This window comes from Triticum urartu, chromosome 7 (assembly GCF_003073215.2).
Source record: "Triticum urartu cultivar G1812 chromosome 7, Tu2.1, whole genome shotgun sequence".
Taxonomy (NCBI): Eukaryota; Viridiplantae; Streptophyta; class Magnoliopsida; order Poales; family Poaceae; genus Triticum; species Triticum urartu.
The window spans coordinates 10,411,279-10,431,857 of record NC_053028.1 but is presented as its reverse complement, the minus strand read 5'-3'; the positions used below and the strand labels follow the sequence as shown (position 1 = coordinate 10,431,857).

At 42.7% G+C, this 20,579-nt stretch overlaps 1 protein-coding gene across 1 annotated transcript; it reads right to left on the bottom strand.

The window, feature by feature from the left end:
• Positions 1–1,305: 1,305 nt before the first annotated feature.
• LOC125525477 (disease resistance protein RGA2-like) lies at positions 1,306–6,004 on the bottom strand. The gene is made up of 3 exons (XM_048690474.1): positions 5,838–6,004; positions 2,070–5,575; positions 1,306–1,973 (listed from the first exon to the last, which is right to left on the bottom strand). Exon 2 carries the CDS (start codon positions 5,546–5,548, stop codon positions 2,132–2,134), a length of 3,417 nt encoding a protein of 1,138 aa, XP_048546431.1. The 5' UTR covers positions 5,549–5,575; positions 5,838–6,004; the 3' UTR covers positions 1,306–1,973; positions 2,070–2,131.
• Positions 6,005–20,579: the final 14,575 nt, after the last annotated feature.

Sequence of the window (20,579 nt, the reverse complement as noted above, 5' to 3'; positions counted from 1 at the left end):
GTCGTCGCTAGATGGTCTACGGATCTGGATGTAATTTTTATTTTTTATGTTCGTTGTACTATCATGATTGAAGATGAAATAAATTGGAAGTTTTTCCAAAAAAAAGGAACTTGTTGGAAGCAAGCAAGTATGCTAGTGCATGAGTAATAATAAGAAAGAAAAAAAGAAAAAAAAAAGAAGAAGTAGAAGCGAGCGCACGAGTTTTGAACCAAGCAGCGAACGTGTGGTGCATTGCGTTCGTTTCGTTGTGGCTAGCATGACGTCACTCGTGCACGTGTGTTGCGTGTTGAAACTTTTCAACAGCTAGCGGCCAACTCAGCCAGCGCTCAAGGCAAGGGAAGGAAAAAAAAAACCGTCTCGGCTGGAGGACACGCATCGGCATCGGCATGCACGAGTTTTGACTCCTGTTTCTGTTTCGAGTTCGAGTGAAGGCCGTGACATGCGTGTTCCTCTGCCTCAGCCATGGTCTTGAAGCCTGTCCGAGTTCCAAATTTTGCAAACCTGAAATCGCTGGCAAGTTGGCGTCGGCAATCTGCTGCGAACCAGAACTGGGTGTGCCTTGGCGTCAGTTAGTTGCAAATGCTCACAAACTCCAAACACTAATCAGCTACAGGAAGTAGTAGAGATGAAGCAACCGTATTTACTTCCGGGGTATTATCAGCGGATCCTGGCAATGCAAAACAGTTTTGGAATCCATGCAAAAAGACAGTTCAACCAGTTGTATTTGAACAAGGAAGAGACTTGAATGGGGGGTAATTAAGCAACCCAGTTATGGTCAGGAAGAGACTTGGGTGGATGTGGTGAGGAAGGAGCAGAGGGCGATGCGTCTGCCAAACCCCAAGTACGTGGATGCCATCGCCAACGACAACATGCACCTCACCACCCAGGCCCTGGTCCGGCTTAGCAAGATGCTCGCCGATGCATACATCGCCACACTATGATGATCCAGTGCGTAATCAGTGTGCGTGCCTGCCTGCCTGCCTGATTAGAATGGTTCGCTGGAATACTAGCTATCATTGATTCCATGGAAGAGTTAGTTTGGTGATGAGTAGTTGTGAACACCAGCTCAATAAATCTGCTTAGTCTGATCTAGCAGCAGGATGCTCCATGTGAGGCTCCCAAAGGTTCCAAATCAGGGAAGGAGCAATCTCATCAGCACTATGATATTCCTGTTGTGCTGAAGAAAAATTCTTCGTTTTGTCAAGTTTATCTACCTGAAAGGAAGACTTGTTACAGTACAACCCTGACGCACACGAAAAAAAAACAATTTTGCACATATAAATTGGAATCAGACACAATTCATCAGAAACTCTGTCAGAAAGGCAAAAATAAATTCTTTGCAATGAAGCCTCATGCTTTATCACAAAAATAAGAAGAAGCCCGTGTTTGTACTAACTCAGTCTGTGGCCAAGAAGGAAAAAAATGGGAACAAAGAACTGAAATGTTTGCAAGATGCCTAACAATACAAGCTTATGACTTGCAAACACATTGAAATTTGCAGGGAAATTTGTTATGTGGTAGAAAATGGCAGGAGCTACTACTTACATGTGGACATGTGGTAGAAATATACTAGAGGCACACCTGCTTCTGCTGTACAGATTAAAGCAATGAGCTCGTGTATGAAATATTACTACTGCTGGCTGGCGCAAAAGAGAAGTAATGATCATTGGGCTACTTCTCAAAAAAGAAATGATCATTGGGCTCGCTAATCCCATAGGGAGGGCTTCGATCCCACTGGGCCTCCTGTGCCCAAGACGCGCATCCTCTGCTCCTTCCTCTCGTCTCCGTCAGCACAGCCAAATCTCGGCCCCCACCGTCTGGCTAGCAGTACGGCGGTTGCCTGAGGTCGTGGGGCGTGCACAGCGGAGGAGACCCCCTTCCATCATCACTTCCTTCCTCCCTCTCTGCGCAGTGCCGAGGAGGTCCCGGCGTGCACAGCAGCAAGATGGGGGTGGATCGACAGAGATTCGGACCTGCAGGTACACCGCTTCATCACGTTAGCATCCCATGTTATCTCCGAAAATGATGTGAGAACAATTATTTAGACACAAGGGAGATTGATTATTTACCAGGGCACTCACGCATATGCCGATTTACTCCGCAGCTATTCTGGATTTTCAAGATGTCGTCATCAATAAATGAGTTTATCTGGGACAGAGGAGACCAAGTGGAAATACTCCCCACCTTCTGTGCATCGTCTTATCAGCTCCGGGCATCCCCTTATCCTTAAGAGTTTGAGAGTTGGCAACCGCTCCAGGAGACCATGCGGGAGTTCCTCCATAGCTGGACAGAAATAAAACCTCAAGTCCCTAAGAGAAGTGAGGCCACACATCCCATCAGGCAGCACTTTCAGCCTGCTGCAGTCAGACACATATAGACTCCTCAGCTTGGCAAAATTTCCAAGGTACGAAGGCAGTGTTACCACACTGCGGCAGAATGAAATCGTCAAGTCCTCCAGGGACAGCGGAAGGATTTCCTCCTCAGACGATGAAGTGTTGCCCTCCAGGTTGTCACAGTTTGTGATACGCAGAGAGCGGAGGCGATCCAAGCACCGGAGCTCCTCTGTTGGCCAGAGGACAAGATTGCTCCATCCGTCAATCGTCAGCTCTTCCACAAAAGAAAAGCATTTCCAAAGCATAAGGTGTGATCTGGACAATCCACAACTTGTGACCAAGCTATCCGGGCCTTCCAGAACCAAACACTTCAGTTTTTCAAGAGGTCTTTGACTTTGGCTTTGCTGGGCGTCTAGAGACAACATGGGTATGTCTTCTGGAGACCCAAGAGTTAACGTGACGAGAAATGGCCAAGAGCCCAATCGGATGCTCATAAAGACTAAACTGATTGCAGTACTGTGAACCCCAACTATTCTCAACTCACTGACTACGGGGATCACAGGAATGCTTGCAAGCTTGGGGCAATTTTTGATCTCTAGCTCTTCAAGCACCGGAAATGTTACCAGGTTATCACTAGGCTCTCCCACGCTATTTTCTGCCCATATCTCCAGGCTTGGTAACTCAATCAAGCTCATTTTTTTCAACCTTGGGAAAATTTGCAGAGGGTTAATGCATCCCCCAAATTCCACATCAAGGTTATCACATAATGTTATCAGGTTATCCATCCTTTGTAAGACCAAAATCTCTAGAGAGACCGAGAGCCATATTACAGGGATACTGCTACATTTTGGGCAATGAGACATTGTGAGTTCTCTCAAGCAGTCAAACATATGAGGCTTTCTCATCCATTGTGATATTGCTAGGCCATGATATCCATATATCTCCAGTTTTTGGATATTACTATGAGGTTCTAAACACTGAAGCACTTCTTCCACATCTCTAGGCTCATCATCTATTTCATGGCCCCAAGAGAACAATAACTCACTTAGGTTTTGCTTCTGACTGAGATTGGCTTCTTTTGCATTCTCCCCACTCTTTATCTTGCTCAAATTCAATAATTCCAACCTATTGCTAAGGTGTTGCAACTCTTTGAGCTCCTCTATTCCAAGGCCATCTCCAGTATCCACAACAAATCTTGTTAATATCTGAAGGTTGTTCAGTGCACCAAAGTTTGGAGACATACGTTTGAGACTATGACAACCAGAAAGATAAAGATAGATGAGCTTTCTCAGCCTTGCCATGCCTTCTGGCAACAACCGCAGCTTATAGCAATTTGTGAGCCTCAGTGTTTGCAAGTTATATAACACACATATTGAATTTGGCAATGTAACGATCTTAGACCTAGAGAGATCAAGATACCGTAAATGTTTTGCATTTATGGCCTTGCAAATGGCAATTGAAGGAGGGAGGCAATGCAATGCTCTTAGTGATGACGATACCTGTAGCAACTCTCTTAAAACCTTATAGTATTTTGAAGGAGCTAACAAAGTGCGGAGGTATGTTCTGCCATTGCATAACCCACTGATTACTTCCATTTCAGCCCCTGTCACTTGCATGTGACAAACATCTTTCAACAATGCTTTTTGCTGAGTCAGTTCTTCTATACTTGCACATTCATCTGTGACATCTTTTGCGAGATCATGCATTAAATCATGCATCTTACAGTTAACAGCCACATAATTTTCTGTACCATAATTGTCTATGCACTCTTGCTTATCTTGGAGGAAGGACCTCCAAACCAACTCATCGAAAATGAATTCTCCTCTTGTTGTCAAATCCACTGGTCTCTTCTCTTGAATAAAACCATTTGCCATCCATAGTTGGATCAACATATCCTTGTCCATCACATAGTCCTTGGGGAAAACTGCTAAGAATGCAAAACATTGCTTCATTTCAGATGATAGGTGTCTGTAGCTCAACTTTAGGATGGACATGATCTCATCTTTCCCTCTAACATTATTATCCCTAAAATCTCTTTCTTCGATGGCCTTCCATTCTTGTACTTGTTGATATGAACTTAGCAATCCAGCCATTGTCTTGAGAGCAAGAGGCAGCCCCCTGCATTTGTTGACAATACGTCTGCCAATGCTGATCAACTCTGCTTTCTCCTGCTCTACACCTTTGCTATATGCTTTTTGCGCAAACAATTCCCATGAATCTTGTTCACTCAGACAAGCTAGCCTGTGGGGTCCAAGGGTCTGCATTATAGAGGCCACTTTCTCGCTTCGAGTTGTGACAACAATTACGCTTCCTGGTCCACCAATGGAACACAAAATAGGCTTCAGGACATCCTCCCACTTCCTCTCATCTTCATTCCACACATCATCAAGCACGAGCATAAACCTTTTTTGGCCAATGACTTGCTCAAGTTGCTTTTGCAACAGCTCAATTGTGTCAGGCATGTCACATCTTCCACTTACAGCCAACTCAATGATGGATTTCAAAAAAGGAATGACATCAAAGTTGTTGGACACACAGTGCCACATCTTCAACTCGAAATGTTGCTGGACCCCTTGGTCATTATAGACCATCTTAGCAAGAGTCGTCTTGCCAAGACCTCCCATCCCAATGATGGGCAGCACCTGCACCCTCCGCTGATCTTGCTGGTCCAGCAACAACTTCACCACCACATCCTGATCATCATCTCTTCCAAAGATCTTCGTAGTCTCGTCCAGTTTTGAGTGCGTCTGCCGCCAAGGATGTTGCCGCTGCTCCCTATGGACAGAATTCTCCAAGCCAAATTTGTTCATCTCCTCAACCAACTTATTGATCTTCTCGAGGATGTTCTTGAGTTTCCTGCTCATTTCAAAACGAAAGAGCAATGGGCTGTGGCGCGTGATGTAGCCAAGTACCTTGCGGGTAGTGGCCTTGCCAATCTTAGACTGGCGGCGCAACGCCTCGTACTGGAAGTCATCGAGCACATTGTCCGCCTCGTAGGCGACAGACTTGAGCTCCTTCATCCAGCTCTTGACATAGCCGTTTGTCTCACTCCTCTCCTCGGCGTTAGCCAGCTTGCACTCAACAGCTAGCAGCTGACGCTCCAGCGTTCGGCGGCCGTCGTCGAGGCCGCACATGCGGGTCACGGTCTCGACGAGTGCGTCTGCGGCCTTGCCGGCCACGCCGTGCACTAGCGGGAGAAGCAATGACTCTGCCATGATCTTGCAGATCGTAGGAATAGGAAACTGCAGCGTATGAAAGAACAGAATAGCAATTAAGTACTGACAGAAAACCGAAAAACCTTGTTATCTTCCTATGGAGCTAGGAAACATTGTGCTCCTAGATTCAAAGCATGGTTTACCACCTTGTAATCCTCCTTCTATTTTACTTTATTTCTTAGTTCCACAATAGTGTAGCTTGTATATATCTTGAACGGACAGCTAAAAAAGCAGAAGATGAACAACTAGTGAAGAGCAAAACAAGGTAAGGATTGAGGAGAGCATTCACCTCAATGACGCACAAATTTGATCTGTGGTGAAAGAGCAATGATAGTGTTGCGCGCTCGTCGCCGCCCCTGTGCAAGTCTCACACGCCAAGGCTGCTTGGTATGGGTGGGATTGTGCGATTGTTGGAGAGTGGACTTTGGCAAATGGAGACAAGATCAAGGAATCCAAGAGCTGAGCTGTTTATTGACTAACCAATACATGTACCTACCGGTGGTTCCTCCATTATGTGCAACTATACGCCATTACAGTTGAATATTTCTATAATATTCTGCAGACAGTGTATATGAACAATAGTCGGTACCGTCATCACGAATAATGCATCATTTTCTAACTTGCAGATTGGACAATAAACGAGGAGATAAGAATAGCATGCATGCATCTGCTGTGAAGACTGGTTCAGCAGGAATAAGCAAGACATTATTTTTTGAAATAGGAATACGGAAGACATTGTGTTTTCTGTCACTTGTTTATGGCGTACTTGATGGATGATGCCGCACACAGAGCTGGTAATTGATCCATATCATATTATTGTTTTGCTGTATAACATAATCTTTTTCATAATAATTTTTTCTCTGCTAGACTGCTCCAGGACCAATTGAAAACCAGAAATCTCAACAAAAAAAATCTCACAACCAGGAAGAAATTCTGAAGAGGCACTCCTGCACCAAATGAAAACTCAATTCCCTCCCAGCGGTTTTATTACCACACTACTACCGCTTAGGTCACCAAATAAATATCAGTTTTAACGGTTGCTTCAGGAATATATAAATGATCAACACATTTTGAAATATTTGTTGAACATTTTGCAAATACTTGTTCAACATTTTTTTCAAATGCTTGATTAACATTTTTATATACATGATCAATATTGTTTTCCAAATACTTGTTTGACATTTTTCAAATATTTGTTCAATATTTTCCAAATGTTTTTCAAATATTTGTTCAATATTCGTCACCCTGGGCGAGGAATAGTTATTCTTCACTCCCTCTATTTTAACATCAATGCACCGCACTATATATGGGATTGACTATTCGTCACCCTGGGTGAGGAATAGTTATTCTTCACTCCCTCTATTTTAACAACAATGCACCGTAATTTTACATTTAGTAAATTTTTGTTTAATTTCATGCGTAATAAGAGAACGTAAAAAAAATATAATCATCGTAAAAAATATTTTATGTTGCGTAAAATTACAGACGTAAAAATATAGTGCAAAATATACATAAAATGCAATTTTTCTGATCTTATGATCTATATTTTTGTTTTTTATGCCAAATTTTACGTAGTGAATCAACATGAATGTAACTATTTGTATTCTATATGTAATTTATTTATGAAACGATCGTAAGATTACCTCGGGTGAAGAGTAACTTATTCTGCACCCTGGATAATGAATAGTAACACTATATATATTATATATACATTTACAATATTTTAAAGTATAAACAAAAGCACAAAAATAAAGCAAAAAAAAACAAAACAGAAGACATAAAAAACAGGAAAAAGAGGATGTGGCCTCCCGCGCATGTGGTCCGGCCTAACTCGCTCACCCCTTCAGCGAGTCGGCCGACTCACTGAAGGCGAGATATAGGGGCGTTCGGGCAGATCGGCTCGGTGGAGTTTGCCGCTGCCATGCATTGTCACCGTCGATGGGATAAATAGATGGCTTCAGCGTGCAGGCGGAGGCAACGAGGCAGTGGGATATCTAAATGTTGGCTAGCAAGTAGAGAAATTTAAATACAAAATAAGACTAACATCACACTATTGTAAGAGGGTATAAAATAGATGGTTTATAGCTAAAATATCTTATAAAACTGATTGCAAAAGAGGTGGCAAAGGGTTCTACGCAAGAATGGAGAAAGCCTTACTCGTCTTTGATTTGTCGTTTTTGCAACCACAAAGATAGCATTGTATCAAATTTCTTCAAAGAATCTATGTTGCCTTCGATTTCACCATGTTCTGAATCTTCGTTGTGTAGGAAATGAACGTAAATGTTATTCAATACACAAAGCACATCAGAATGATTTCCCTACACGCCCATATAATCATGAGATGGCCACTTGGTAACTAATCCAGAAAACCATTGGATATATCTTAGTGCAAGATCATACACATTGCTCGAACATTATTGTACTTCTAGTCTACACCCTATGTCTTGGAGATGGACTGATAGCCACAACAACAAACTTTAAAATCTCATTGTCCAACGATTTTTTTTTGAAAACTCACAATTTTTTTGAATTTGTGAATATTTTTTAAAATCACAAACAAATTTCAAATTCATGAACATATTTTTAAATTCACAAAATAAATAAAATTGAATATTTTTTGAACTCGTGACCTTCTTTGAAATTCTTGAACATTTTTAGATTTCGTGGACAGTTTTTGAATCGACGAATATTTTTTCAATTCTTTGGGTACAATATTCGAAATTCGCAAACATTTGTTTAATTAGATACATTTTTTGAAAATTCATGAAAATTTATTGGAATTCATGAACATTTAGCAAATTTGAGAACACTTTAAAAAATTGAATGTTTTTTGAAATCTGGCAGTTTATTTTAAACATATGAAATTTTTTTAAGACATTCTAAAATTTGTGAACATTTTACAAAAAATAGAACATTTTTAAAAATATAAAAAAATTTGATTTCCAAAATTTTACTAAAGAAGTGAAAATAAAAAAAGAAAGGAGAAACAAAAAATACACAAAAATGAAAAAAAAGAAAGGGAAAAATGAAAAAGGGGCGACCTGCCAAGCACATAGGCGGACCCAAGAGCACGCACGTGGAGAGTGGGCGGTCCTGACGCGCATCGCACCACACGCTAAATAGGAGGCCCCCCATGTTTTTGCTATGGGAGCCAAACATGGTTTAAGTTTGTTACACGGTTATATGAGTTGATGGTAAACTGGTTTTGCTAAAACAACGCAACCAAATAAGCAGTTCGATCTTGTTGATAGACGGTTGAGATGGTTTGGATGTACCTCATCTAGTTCTTTTTATTGGCTAGTCCCTGTTACTCAAAAAGAATCTAAGGTTCCATCTTTTAGGTTTTCCTCACCGTCCCTTTGTCCAACCTTCCACTGATTGTTTTCAGCCGTTCGCTATCCCTAAACCGTTTTTAGCCTACCGTTGTAAATAAACCAATTTTTATCTGTCAAATCAAATCAATTTTGGTATATTTGGTAATGCCTTTATGGAAAGGAATTAATCACGCTCACTCTCTAAAGATCTAATATTTGGTAACGCCATACATATTACAAATAGTAATATCCTCCTTGCTTTCATTTATCCATCCATCCAACTTTAATCCTGCTAGATACGATGTATGCGTGCACAATATATCTTACATTATGTTTGCAAAATTAGGCATATCAAAGCAATATCTGCAAGCACACCACATATGACATATCTCCATTTGTTTAATTTAATATATTTTTTAGTTCTGATGTCAAAATTTTAAAAGAATGTCAATCTGATGCATATTTTGGTGCACTATAATCAATAAGTTGGTTTGGTGCTTGTCTGTTGTTGTTGCAATGGCTGCAACATACCTTGGATTTGCGTGAGTGTTGGGGATTATGAGATGATGAGGACATCAACCTTTGCCTCTATCATGAGAGGGACGTGCCATTGACAGCGGTAGTGAGCATGGACTGGGAAGAAGAAGAGCGATTTAAAGGTAAAAAAGGCGACAATGTTGTGTGATGCGCATAAGGATCCTAACCACATATATTCAACATTGAACTAGTAGAATATGTATTCCTTGTTGCAACGCATGATCATTTACCTAGTAAATACAAAACAATATCTGAGGTTATTTAAAATAGTGCCAGTTTACGAGAAGTGGAAGAAAAAGAATTATTTACCAGATGTACGGCATAAAAGGAATTATTTAACAGGCATACTGACATAAAATGGATTGTTTACCAGGCGTACACTTGGGTCATACAAAAAAACTTCTTGAGGTTATTTAAAATAACAATTTACAAAAAATATATATTTACCAGGCGTACATGTCATACGCTACATGAATTCAATTTCAATATCCAGTTGGGGTTGCTGGATGTGCAGACCGCACAAGTTAGGGTGGATGTGCTCTCTTTAGGCACGCCCCATAAACAGCCTGACGCGCTTATGAATTGGGATGCTTTTTTTCGATCAGAGGGGCCACACGGCCCCCATTTTCATTACGAAAATGGAGTCACAGCATACGAATCAAGTTTCATACAGACTTAACTTCTTTCGATGCCTAACATATGCATCATGAAAAAAAACTACTCCTACATCTTGAGGCACTTCATCTGCACCTACAGGATGCTACAACAACTTGAAGCTCATCAACATCTTGAAGCTCATCAACAAAAAAGCTACATTTTTGCATCAGGTGAAATAACTCACTACAACCTGAGATACCAAACTCTTCACCTACAGGGTGCTATAGCAAAAGAACGAGAGAGATCATTGCAAAAGCTACATCTATCACCACTTGATCAACAGAGCCTCCGTACAGCAGGCCCCCAGCCGTAAGCATGCTTGAAGACGTCCCTCGCTATCTGGGCCAACCTCTTGGTCACTTCCTTAAGAGTTTTTTGCACTCCTCTTTTCTGTAGCACACCCCACGAATCCAACACAGAACATAAGGAGAAGATAATATCAGTAGGATCTTTAGGTAAAGAACTTTGAAAGCAAGATATATTTCTTGTTTTCCAGATCGACCATAATAAAGCAGCCGTACCAATAGCTATAACCACTCTATCTTTCCCAGTATACTTAGGAAGCCAATTCTGGCAAAAGTCAAAGAATGACAGGGGTGTTTGGGGATTTCCCAAAGCACTCCCAACTACATTCCAAAGAAACCGAGCAAAAGAGCAAGTGAAAAACAGATGGTCAATACATTCATTGGCATCACAAAATTCACATTTGTTGGTGCCTTTCCAGCCTTTTTTACACAAATTGTCCTTGGTCAGGATCCTCCCTTTGATAACTAACCAAATAAAAGCCTTAATTTTCAAAGGTACCTTCAGTTTCCACAGAAACTTAAAAGGGAACACTATTCTTGTAGCAATAATATATTGATAAAGAGATTTAAGAGAGAACTGGCCAGAGCTGGTCAAAAGCCATTTGACTTTGTCAGGTTCCTCACTCAGAACAACCTGACTGCACATATCTAGAAGTTTATTCCACATATCCAATGTCTCCCCATATAAACATCTCCTAAATCTAATGCAGTTAAAATCTTGTTCAAATGCTTTAGCAACCGTAATGTTTTGATGGAAAGTAAGTTTGTACAAGCGAGGAAAAAGTTGACAGAGAGGCTTGTTGTGGATCCAAGCATCTTCCCAAAATCTAGTTTTACACCCATCTCCAACAATTTTCTGACAACACTTGTAAAATATATCTTTAACACTCATGATACCATTCCAGAAATGAGAGTTGGCAGAAGATGGCTCACATTGAGACAAGTTTTCCTCTTCAAATACTTTGCTCTAATCATCTCCTGCCAATCCCCATCTTCATTCTCAAGTCTCCAGAGCCATTTACACAAAAGACTAATATTCTTGATATCCAGATTAGTAACACCCAACCCCCCTTGGTCTCTAGGTTGACAGACATCAAGCCAGTTAACTAAATGAAACTTCCTAACCCCCTCTTTCTCTTGCCAAAGCACCCAAGCACGAAAGAAGTCGATTCTTTTGCCTACTCCCTTTGGTAGACGGAAAAAGTTAAGTAAATGACTAATGACGCTACTCAAGCAAGTTTCAGTACGGATAAGCCTACCACCCAAAGATAAAAGAGCCCCCTGCCACGCTGCAACTCCTTTCTCTACTTTTTCTTCCGCTGGCTTCCAGTCAGCATTACAAAGCTTTTTATAATGCAGGGGAAGACCTAAATACTTAAAAGGGAATCCCCCAATAACACAAGTAAAAATGCCGGCGTAGTCAGCTTGTTTCTCCAAAGCTTCACCGAAACAGAAAATTTCACTTTAAAAAAAATTAATCTTCAGACCCGTCAAATGCTCAAAAATACATAGAATTATCTTGAGATTCCTAGCCCCCTCAAGGTCATCTTCAAAACAGAAAATAGTATCGTCCGCATATTGCAAAATATTTAGACCTCCTGAATACAACCTAGGCAACACTCCCTTGATAAAACCTTGTTCTTGCGCCCTTTGCACCAGGGTAGCAAGAACATCAGCCGCCAAATTGAAAAGCAAGGGGGAAAACGGATCCCCTTGCCTCAAACCCTTCCTGGTAACAAAATACAGGCCAATAACATCATTAATAGTGATGGCAACCTTTTCATTACTAACGACATCTTTTGCCCACTGGACAAAACGTTCAGGGAAGCCTTTCATTTTTAGGACATCAAGCATGAAACTCCAGTTAATTTTATCATAAGCTTTTTCGAAATCAACCTTAAAAAGCACAGCAGAACATTTATTTCTATGTAAAGAGTGGATAGCTTCATGAAGCATAAGCACATTGTCCAGGATGTAGCGACCCTTTATAAATGCAGATTGCGCTTTAGAAATTGTTTTATCAGCAATTTTCATGGCTCTATTGTTAAGAACTTTTGTAAAAAATTTAAAAGGTACATTCAACATGCAAATGGGACGGTACATTTGAATCCTATCAGCCCCCTGCCCCTTAGCAAGCAAAGTGACTACACCATAGTTAAGCCTTGAAATGTTAATCTTGCCCTCATAAAAGTCATGAAAAAGCCTAAGGAGATCGTTACAAATGAGGTTCCAGAAAAATTGAAAGAACTCGGCAGGAAAGCCGTCCGGGCCAGCCGCTCTGTTGCGCTTCATAGAAAATAACGCATTTTTAACTTCATCCATAGTAAATTTGCAACTGAGCTCAACCTTATCCTCTTCTGACAAAACATCATCAAGAGGGATACACAGAGATATAGGGGGTAAATCTACATGACCAAATAAGTCCTTATAGAAATTAGTTGCATATTTGAGCAAGTTGTCATCCCCCTGGATAATCCCTTCATCCTGGATAAGTCGAAAGATTTTACTCTTGCGCTTCCGCCCACTAGCCTTAATCATAAAATACTTAGTGTTGCTATCCCCTTCTTTGATATCCCTCTCCTTCGAGCGTTGATACCATTTTATCTCTTCCTCTCTAAGAATTTTATTCAAATCATTCTGCAAACTATTTCTTTGCACATAGTCAGCTGCTGATACACCAGCAAGCTCACACTTCTTATCAAGTATATCTAAAGCGTTAATAATAAACCTCTTCTTTCTCCTGTAACTACCCTCAACATTAAGGTTCCAACCCTTGAGCCCGCTTCTTAATTTTCTCATAACAGCCTGCCACCACTCCATGCTGTTTTTTTAGGAGCGATAGAGTTCCAAATTCTAGAAACAACGACCGGCAACTCATCTCTGTCAAGCCAGCAAAGCTCAAATTTAAAAGTCCCGATAGCTACAGCATTTACAACTCCAGTATGTACCAAAAGAGCAGCATGATCAGGGACACCTCTAACGAGTGTCCTGACCGTAACTAAAGGAAAATGATGTTCCCAAGATGGGCTAACAAGAATCCTATCTAGTTTTACATACAAGGGGTCGTCCTGGTTATTAGACCAAGTAAAGCTCCTCCCTGAGAGCTCTAACTCTTTTAACCCCCAGTGTTCAATGATGGAATTAAAGTAAAAAGACCAAATAGGGAGTTTTTTTAGCTTTACTTCTCTCATTGATCCTCCTAATGATATTGAAATCACCACCAATAACAAGGGGCAATTTATTATGACCTAACATATGGACAAAATCGATCAGGAAGTCCTTCTTGTCTTTGGTATGAGCAGCCCCGTACACATTGATCAAAGTCCACTTGAAACCCGATCTCTTATCCATAACGATCATACTGGTAAAAAACCTACTAGCAGTGCACGTGTCGACCTCAAACAGGTCCTCCCTGACACCCATGAGGAGCCCACCCGAGGCTCCTACAGAGGGTTGCCAAAGCCAAACGAAAGTAAATCTGCCACCGATACTAGCTAACCAAGGATCTGAAAAATCAGTTTTCTTAGTCTCCTGAATACAAATGAACTCTAAAGCATGCTCAGAAATGATTTCTTTAAGAAACCTTCTTTTTTCAGGTTCACCTAAACCCCTAGTATTCCAGAAAACACCAGCCATAAAAACAGATTACTTTTTTGTTGCACCACACTTGGCCTTTGGCTTGACGCTGACCCCTCCAGGCAAGTCTGCTTTAGTTTGGATTTATATAACGATGATAAAAGAATTAATTCGTCTCTAAGTTCTTCATCGTCCTCAGATTCACATTCTGAGTCAGATACAAGGTTCCTAATGGTATCAGGGTCAAAACTTCCCAGTTTTGACTCTTCATCACTATCTTCCACATTATTCTTCTTTCTCATATTTGCTAGAAATAAATCACTCCTAGTTTTTTCTAAGCTCTTGATCATCGAAATAGTGCTATCTATTCCCTCAGGAGTTTTGCCTAAGCTAACACCAATGCATTGCGTAATGTGCGAAATAAAAATAGGTACTGTATTTAAAACAGTAGGTATATTGGGAGCAGTATTTAAATCTGTAGGAGCCATACCTGGGGTCTCCAGATTCTTCCTCCTTGCCATATCAGTAGCTTTATCCATAGTCTGCACCTCCTCTTTGTGTTTGTTCCTGTCACTTCTTCTCGTCGCCGCCTCATCTAGAGCTGCCTTTTCTTTAGCCTTTTGGACCCTAGCTTCAGCTTCCCTCAACTTCTGTTGCTTGGTAATATCAGCTGCCCCAAGATCTTGCAAAGGATTCAACACCACCCCTTGTACCTTGTTAGAGAAGGAGGTCTGTTTCGTCGCAACAGCTCTTCCAGGAGGTGAAATAGCAATGCTGTTTTAACCACGGTAGGTGTTAGGTTCTCCTTGTCATGCCTTAGGTTGCAATTTTCCTCAGCCAACAACTCCTCTTCCGCTTCAGCCTCCATCTCTTTAATTCTCTGAGTGCTAATCCCGAGCCTTCTAGCAAAATCTTCAGGATCCTGAGTGCAATCATACTCATCATCTTGCTGGCTACCTTCCCTTTCTATAAAGTTCTCCATCATGTCAGCGTCCTTAGCAAAGTCTGCATTAATCTGCTCTACACTAGATCCCACCTTGTCAATCAGATGCTTCTTGTCTAGCAGTTTTTGTCTCACTTCCCTTTCAGCTAGCAAGCTCTTATCTAACTCGTATTGACTGGATATAACCTCCTTAGCAAAGTCTGCATTAATCTGCTCTACACCAGATCCCACCTTGTCAATCAGATGCTTCTTGTCTAGCAGTTTTTGTCTCACTTCCCTTTCAGCTAGCAAGCTCTTATCTAACTCGTATTGACTGGATATAACCTCATCAAGATTCTCAGCTATCGCATTACCTCCGATACCAACAACATCACTATCATTCCTTGGAGATTTACTGCATATCAGCTCATCCTTTTCACTTCTGTCCCTAGGTCTCTTATCAGTAGTTTGTTGTGTAGGAGCCGAAGGCCTGGGGTAACTAACCAAAACACCCCCCTCCAATGGGCCTCCCTCCTCAGGCCCGTACCTGGAGCATGTGCAGGGTGTTCGACTGCACAGGGCCCTCAAACGACGAGGGCCCCCAGATTTTGAAATATACTAAGCAGTACGTGATACTAATAAGCGTGCTGCCCCGCCAATTTTTTATTAAGAAAATAAGCCTGCTAACTAATTAATGCAGTGGGAGTACTAGTTGGGGCCCTGGAAAACTGCTACGGAATAACTCCCAAGTCACCTCTCACACACGGCTTCTGCTCTCCTCTCCTCTCTCTCTCTCTGTGACTAGCACAAGCACAAACCTATTGCTCTTCCATAATTCAATCGGAACTACTCGGCGCCCGACACCCCATGCCCGATATCCAGACGACAATTGATCCAGTGGCTATGCAACACTTATTCATACCCTTGCACTCGTCGATCGATAGCATCGTCCAAAAATCGGCCGAATAGTGTCGTCTGTATAGCAGCACTCTAATTCAATCTCTAGTTGTAAGATGAAGAATTGATACCCTTTGCAGCTCCCCTTGATTAATTTCTTGACATATTCTTCAAGATAAATTCATTGTTGCAATGAATAGGTATAATCCACCCTCAATCTACAATCTTTATATTCAGTGTTTAATTCCCGATTTCTCATATCCCTCCTATGATTCTTCATATACCATCGTTGCATGATGCTTACCCGACGTGGGTAAGCCGATTGAAGTTGGAGGCCAGGCACAGAACGCTTGGTCGTCAGTTCATCACCAGATTAGAGCGTAAATCAGACTACCAGACCAACATGCTTCGCTGCTAGCCGCCCCATGATTTTCTTCCCAAATAAAACAAAGGTTATTTCATCCACTTCCTTTTCTATGTTTTGTTTTAATACATGATAAGTTTGTACCTAAAGAATCACTTGATCTCAAAAAGGCGTTCCTAAATAAGTTACTAGTGAAAGCATGAAGTGACATTTTGAGGAAGGTTGCTTCTGAAGAATTAATTGCAGAATTTCTATCAAGGGAAGCTAAAAGGATGTGACATTTCTGCTAGATAATGTAGTACTTATGGGTTTTGAGAATTACTTTTTGGTAAGATATAGTTCTTCAAACAATCGTGTATAATTCCGAATTGCCGACGGCTATTCCGAGGGCCTAATTTTTCATTTTGCACTGGGCCCCCATTTTCTTAGGTACGGCCCTGTCCCTCCTCCACAATATCCTCTAGCTCAAAGAAAATGTTATATACCAAGCCACTTTCATTCAGGGGAGCACTAGCTGGAATTTTCCTGGGATCCATAACTCCGATTTTTGCTCTCACCACCCCACACTGTCTATACAGCTCCATGTCCAGTTCGAGAACATTCCCTATCAGAGAACCAGCCTCACAGAAGCCTTGGTAGTGTTCAAGTGGTTCAGGCACTCCATCAATTCTAACCCAGCAGACATAGAGCTTGTAAGATGCAATTGAGGAATTCGTCCACCTGTCAACTTTGATTGTTGCTTTAGTACCAATCAGTCCAAAGTAGTGGTATCCCTTCATTTCATCGATTTTTTGCATTGATGGAAATTTCACCAGGAAGTTGTCCTTAAGATATGGCTTTGCTTGCCATTCCCATCCCCACTGGAACATCATGCTGAGAGAATTGACTAGTTGCAAGGCAGTAAGTGATTCACCTTTTACAGAGACAATAGCAATAGCCTGCTTAGCTTTATCTTGGTCAGGTTTTTTCCCAGACCTAGCAGAGAACATTTGCAGTCCATCAGCAGCGCTACCAATCAGACTCGGCACAGGTTTGGGCTGATACAGGAGGGCACATTTCTTGGATAGATGAGCATCCTTTTTCGCGCAATTAACACACCAGAGAGAAGTAGTGCATCCTTTAACAGCATGGCCAGCGATTTCGCATCTGTAGCATACCATTTGGGCCTTTTGTTCTGTAGCAGCAGCAGCAGCATCACTAGCACCAGGCTTGCTTGAATTACCAACACCAGTAATTTGAGATTTACTAGAACCAGCAAAGAATTGACCCTGACTTTGAATGAATTGGGATGCTTACGCTAAGCTAAGCCATGTGGGACTAAAAATTGCTTCTCTGTCGCTTGTTCGTTTGGTTCACGCACGGCGTTCGTGTGTGGGCTTTGTCCTTCTCTTAAAAAAGCTAGAAGCCCTAGCGCGTGACAGGATAGGCAGCCCGAAATAGCGGCCCATACGTGAGTCATAGCCCACACCTGACCAGTACACACGTATTTGTGGACAACAGATGAATGCATCTGCTTAGTCTGCACTCTGTAGTAGTATTGGTAAGATGCTCCATATCGTGCTCTCAGAGATTCCAACTAAAGGAAGGAGCAGACACAGATCAGATTATTATTGTCACTAATTATTAGAAAGTCACCTTCTCAGCCAGAGCTCAAATAAGCTTGGGTGAACAGTAAAAAAGGGAAAATCTGAAATATTTTTTTGACAAACATTGAAATTTTTTCTAACAACTTGAAAATTTTCATCATGAAATCACATTTGTGGAAGTCGTGGCAAAAATAAAAAATAAGTGCCCAAAATGCTTTTGAAAGTAGCATTTTCAGAGTATTAAATTTTTTTTGCCACGCCTTGCAAGAAAGTGAGTCCATAATGAAATTTGGCAAGTTCTTAGACCATTTGTCAATGTTTGTCACAAAAAAATCATATTATTTTGATTATTTTAATTTTTTTCGATTTTATAGATTCAAGCAACAAACTCGTGTATATAATATTGCTTCTGGTTGCAAAATGAAAAGCTATAAATGTTGACTGGAAAGTAAATATATCAGAGGACTGAAAGTGTTTCTTATATAGTTATATTATACTAGTTAAGACTTACACGTAGAGTAGTCCTTAAAAAATACTTACAAAAAGCGTTTTGTTGGGCACATAATGCTAACTACTTTTTTGTGGATAGTCCATAAACCAAATGGAAATGCCATTTGGTTCATGGGTGTAGATACACTCTATATGGGATTTTCTTTGCAAAAGAAGTCAAACAATTATATAACTTTTTATTTTGAATAAACTTGACTATTTTTGCACTAGTACATAATTTTTTGTGAAGGGAAAACTTCCGTTGAGTTCTCGGCAAAAAAGATAGATATTGCTATGTACAAGTTACTTTTCCCACCTATTTGACCTTAATTTTTTTAATTTTTACCCTGAAGTCAATAGGGGTTTCTCCTTCATGTTTTTTTACAAGTACAATGGTAGGTCAACTTTATTTAAAAGAATATTACTATTTTTTTGGCATATATACAGTCTATATACATCTAGGGGACAAATGTCCACATCCGTAAACCAGATGGAAAAACGATATTTTTTTTCTGAAATGGGTAAACACTACAAGAACAATAGAAGGTCAACTTTATTTTAAATATCAGTTTTATTTTTACTTTTTTGTACTTCCTATTTTTTTTACAAGTACAATAGAAGGTCAACTTTATTTAAAAAATCATTTTTTTGATTTTTTTGTAATTCTTAATTTCTTTTTCATATAGGCTGTATATACACCCAGAAACCAAACGTCCATATCATTAAGCCAAATGGAAACACAATAGTTCATTTTTTCTGAAATGGGTAAACACTAAAAGTAATGACCCAGCCAGAGCCCAGCCCTCTGCTGGTGTCCATTGGGCCTCTGCCCACGACGTGCATCCATCTCCATCCATAATGATCCCCACCTCGCCTCATCATCTCTGTAGTACTGACGCCGCATCTTTCTTGCTAGCTCTCCTCCATGCGTCGCTGCATCTGGCTAGTTCCACCGTCGAACCACCGCCGCCCACTCCACCCTCCCAGCGTGCGCTCTGGCGGGTAGGACGGCCGCGGCGTGCACAGCGGCGAGATGGGGGCGGATGAACGAGGTGAAGTGCCTCTTACAGTTGGTCCATTACTTCGTTCTTGCTGTGCAGGATTTCAGAGATTCCGACCTCGACCTGCAGGTAAGCCAAAGCAGAAACCAGAGACAGAAACTATGTCTTGAGCTCCAAGACCACCACCAGCGGAAAAAACCCGTTATGGGCGACCCCGCCGCCTCCCCTCCTTCCACTCCAGTAGCCTCCACCACCTCCCGGACCGCTGCTGATGGCTCCGCCATTGGCGGTGGACCTGTGCCGTCCCCTGCCGGCGACGACCCCCCTGCACCGGCGACGACCCCCCCCCCCCCCCCCCCCCCCCCCCCCCCCCCCCCCCCCCGCACCAGCACCGTCCCGCGACCAGGTATCTCTTTCCACGCCGGTGTTCAGTCGTCCTTCCTTTCCGGGGTCTCCCCCACTCACCCCGGCGACGTCCGATCGGGGGTCCTCTGGGTGGTCGCGCCGTTCCCGGCGGCGTGCTTCACGGCGGGCACGGTTGCCGACCTTCTTCCCTATTTCTTCTGTGACCCCAGCGAGACCATTGTCGTCACCCCGGTGGCTGACCTCATCGTCTCCGTCCGCGTCGCTAGCGCTGCCGTAGCGCAGTTCGTCGCCGCCGTTGGCCCTGGGCTCATGACCGCGATCAACCTGTCTCTCCATGTCTCCTTGCGTGGGGCCCGTGCGGCTGCGCGGAAGGCTCAGGCGTGGGCGGCTCGCCCCGAATTCAAATCCCACCCCCCTGGCGTTAATGCGGGAGAGCGCCGTTGTAGGCGGCGTGGCCTCATGCCTATCTGGCGTCCCGTCGCGTCCAGGTTAAATGGCCCTGGCTTGCTCCCCCTTTCCCCGGACGACGTTTCGCCTTCTGATTTGCTGCGCGCGTCTGGTGGGGCCGCGGCTGATCTTGTTCCCGCACGGCCGACGACCCCTGCCTTCCCGCCCAGCGACAACGCGGCTGGCGTTTTCGGTTGTCGCCCAGGCATTGACTGCCTTGAGGTTGACTACCTCGCGGCGCCGGGGCCCGCTGCGTTTACTTCGCCAACCACCGCCGCGGGGACATACAGAGAAGCGCTCCTCTCCCCTTTCCCGCCAAACCCTAGAAACAAAACCCACCGCCCCATCCCGCCGCACTCGCGCTCTGGTTGTTTTCGTTGCCTCTCCGAGCTCCACCGCATGCGTGACTGTCGTGACCCCGTTCGCTGTCGGTGCTGCCGGGTCTCAGGGCACCGCGCCGGCTCGCTTCGTTGCGCCATGGCCTCTCGCCGCTGGCTGCCCGCGCCTCCGGCCTCTGCTGCCTCCCCTGTCCGCCGCACTCCCCCGCCGCCGCCTCCACCCCCACCGGCG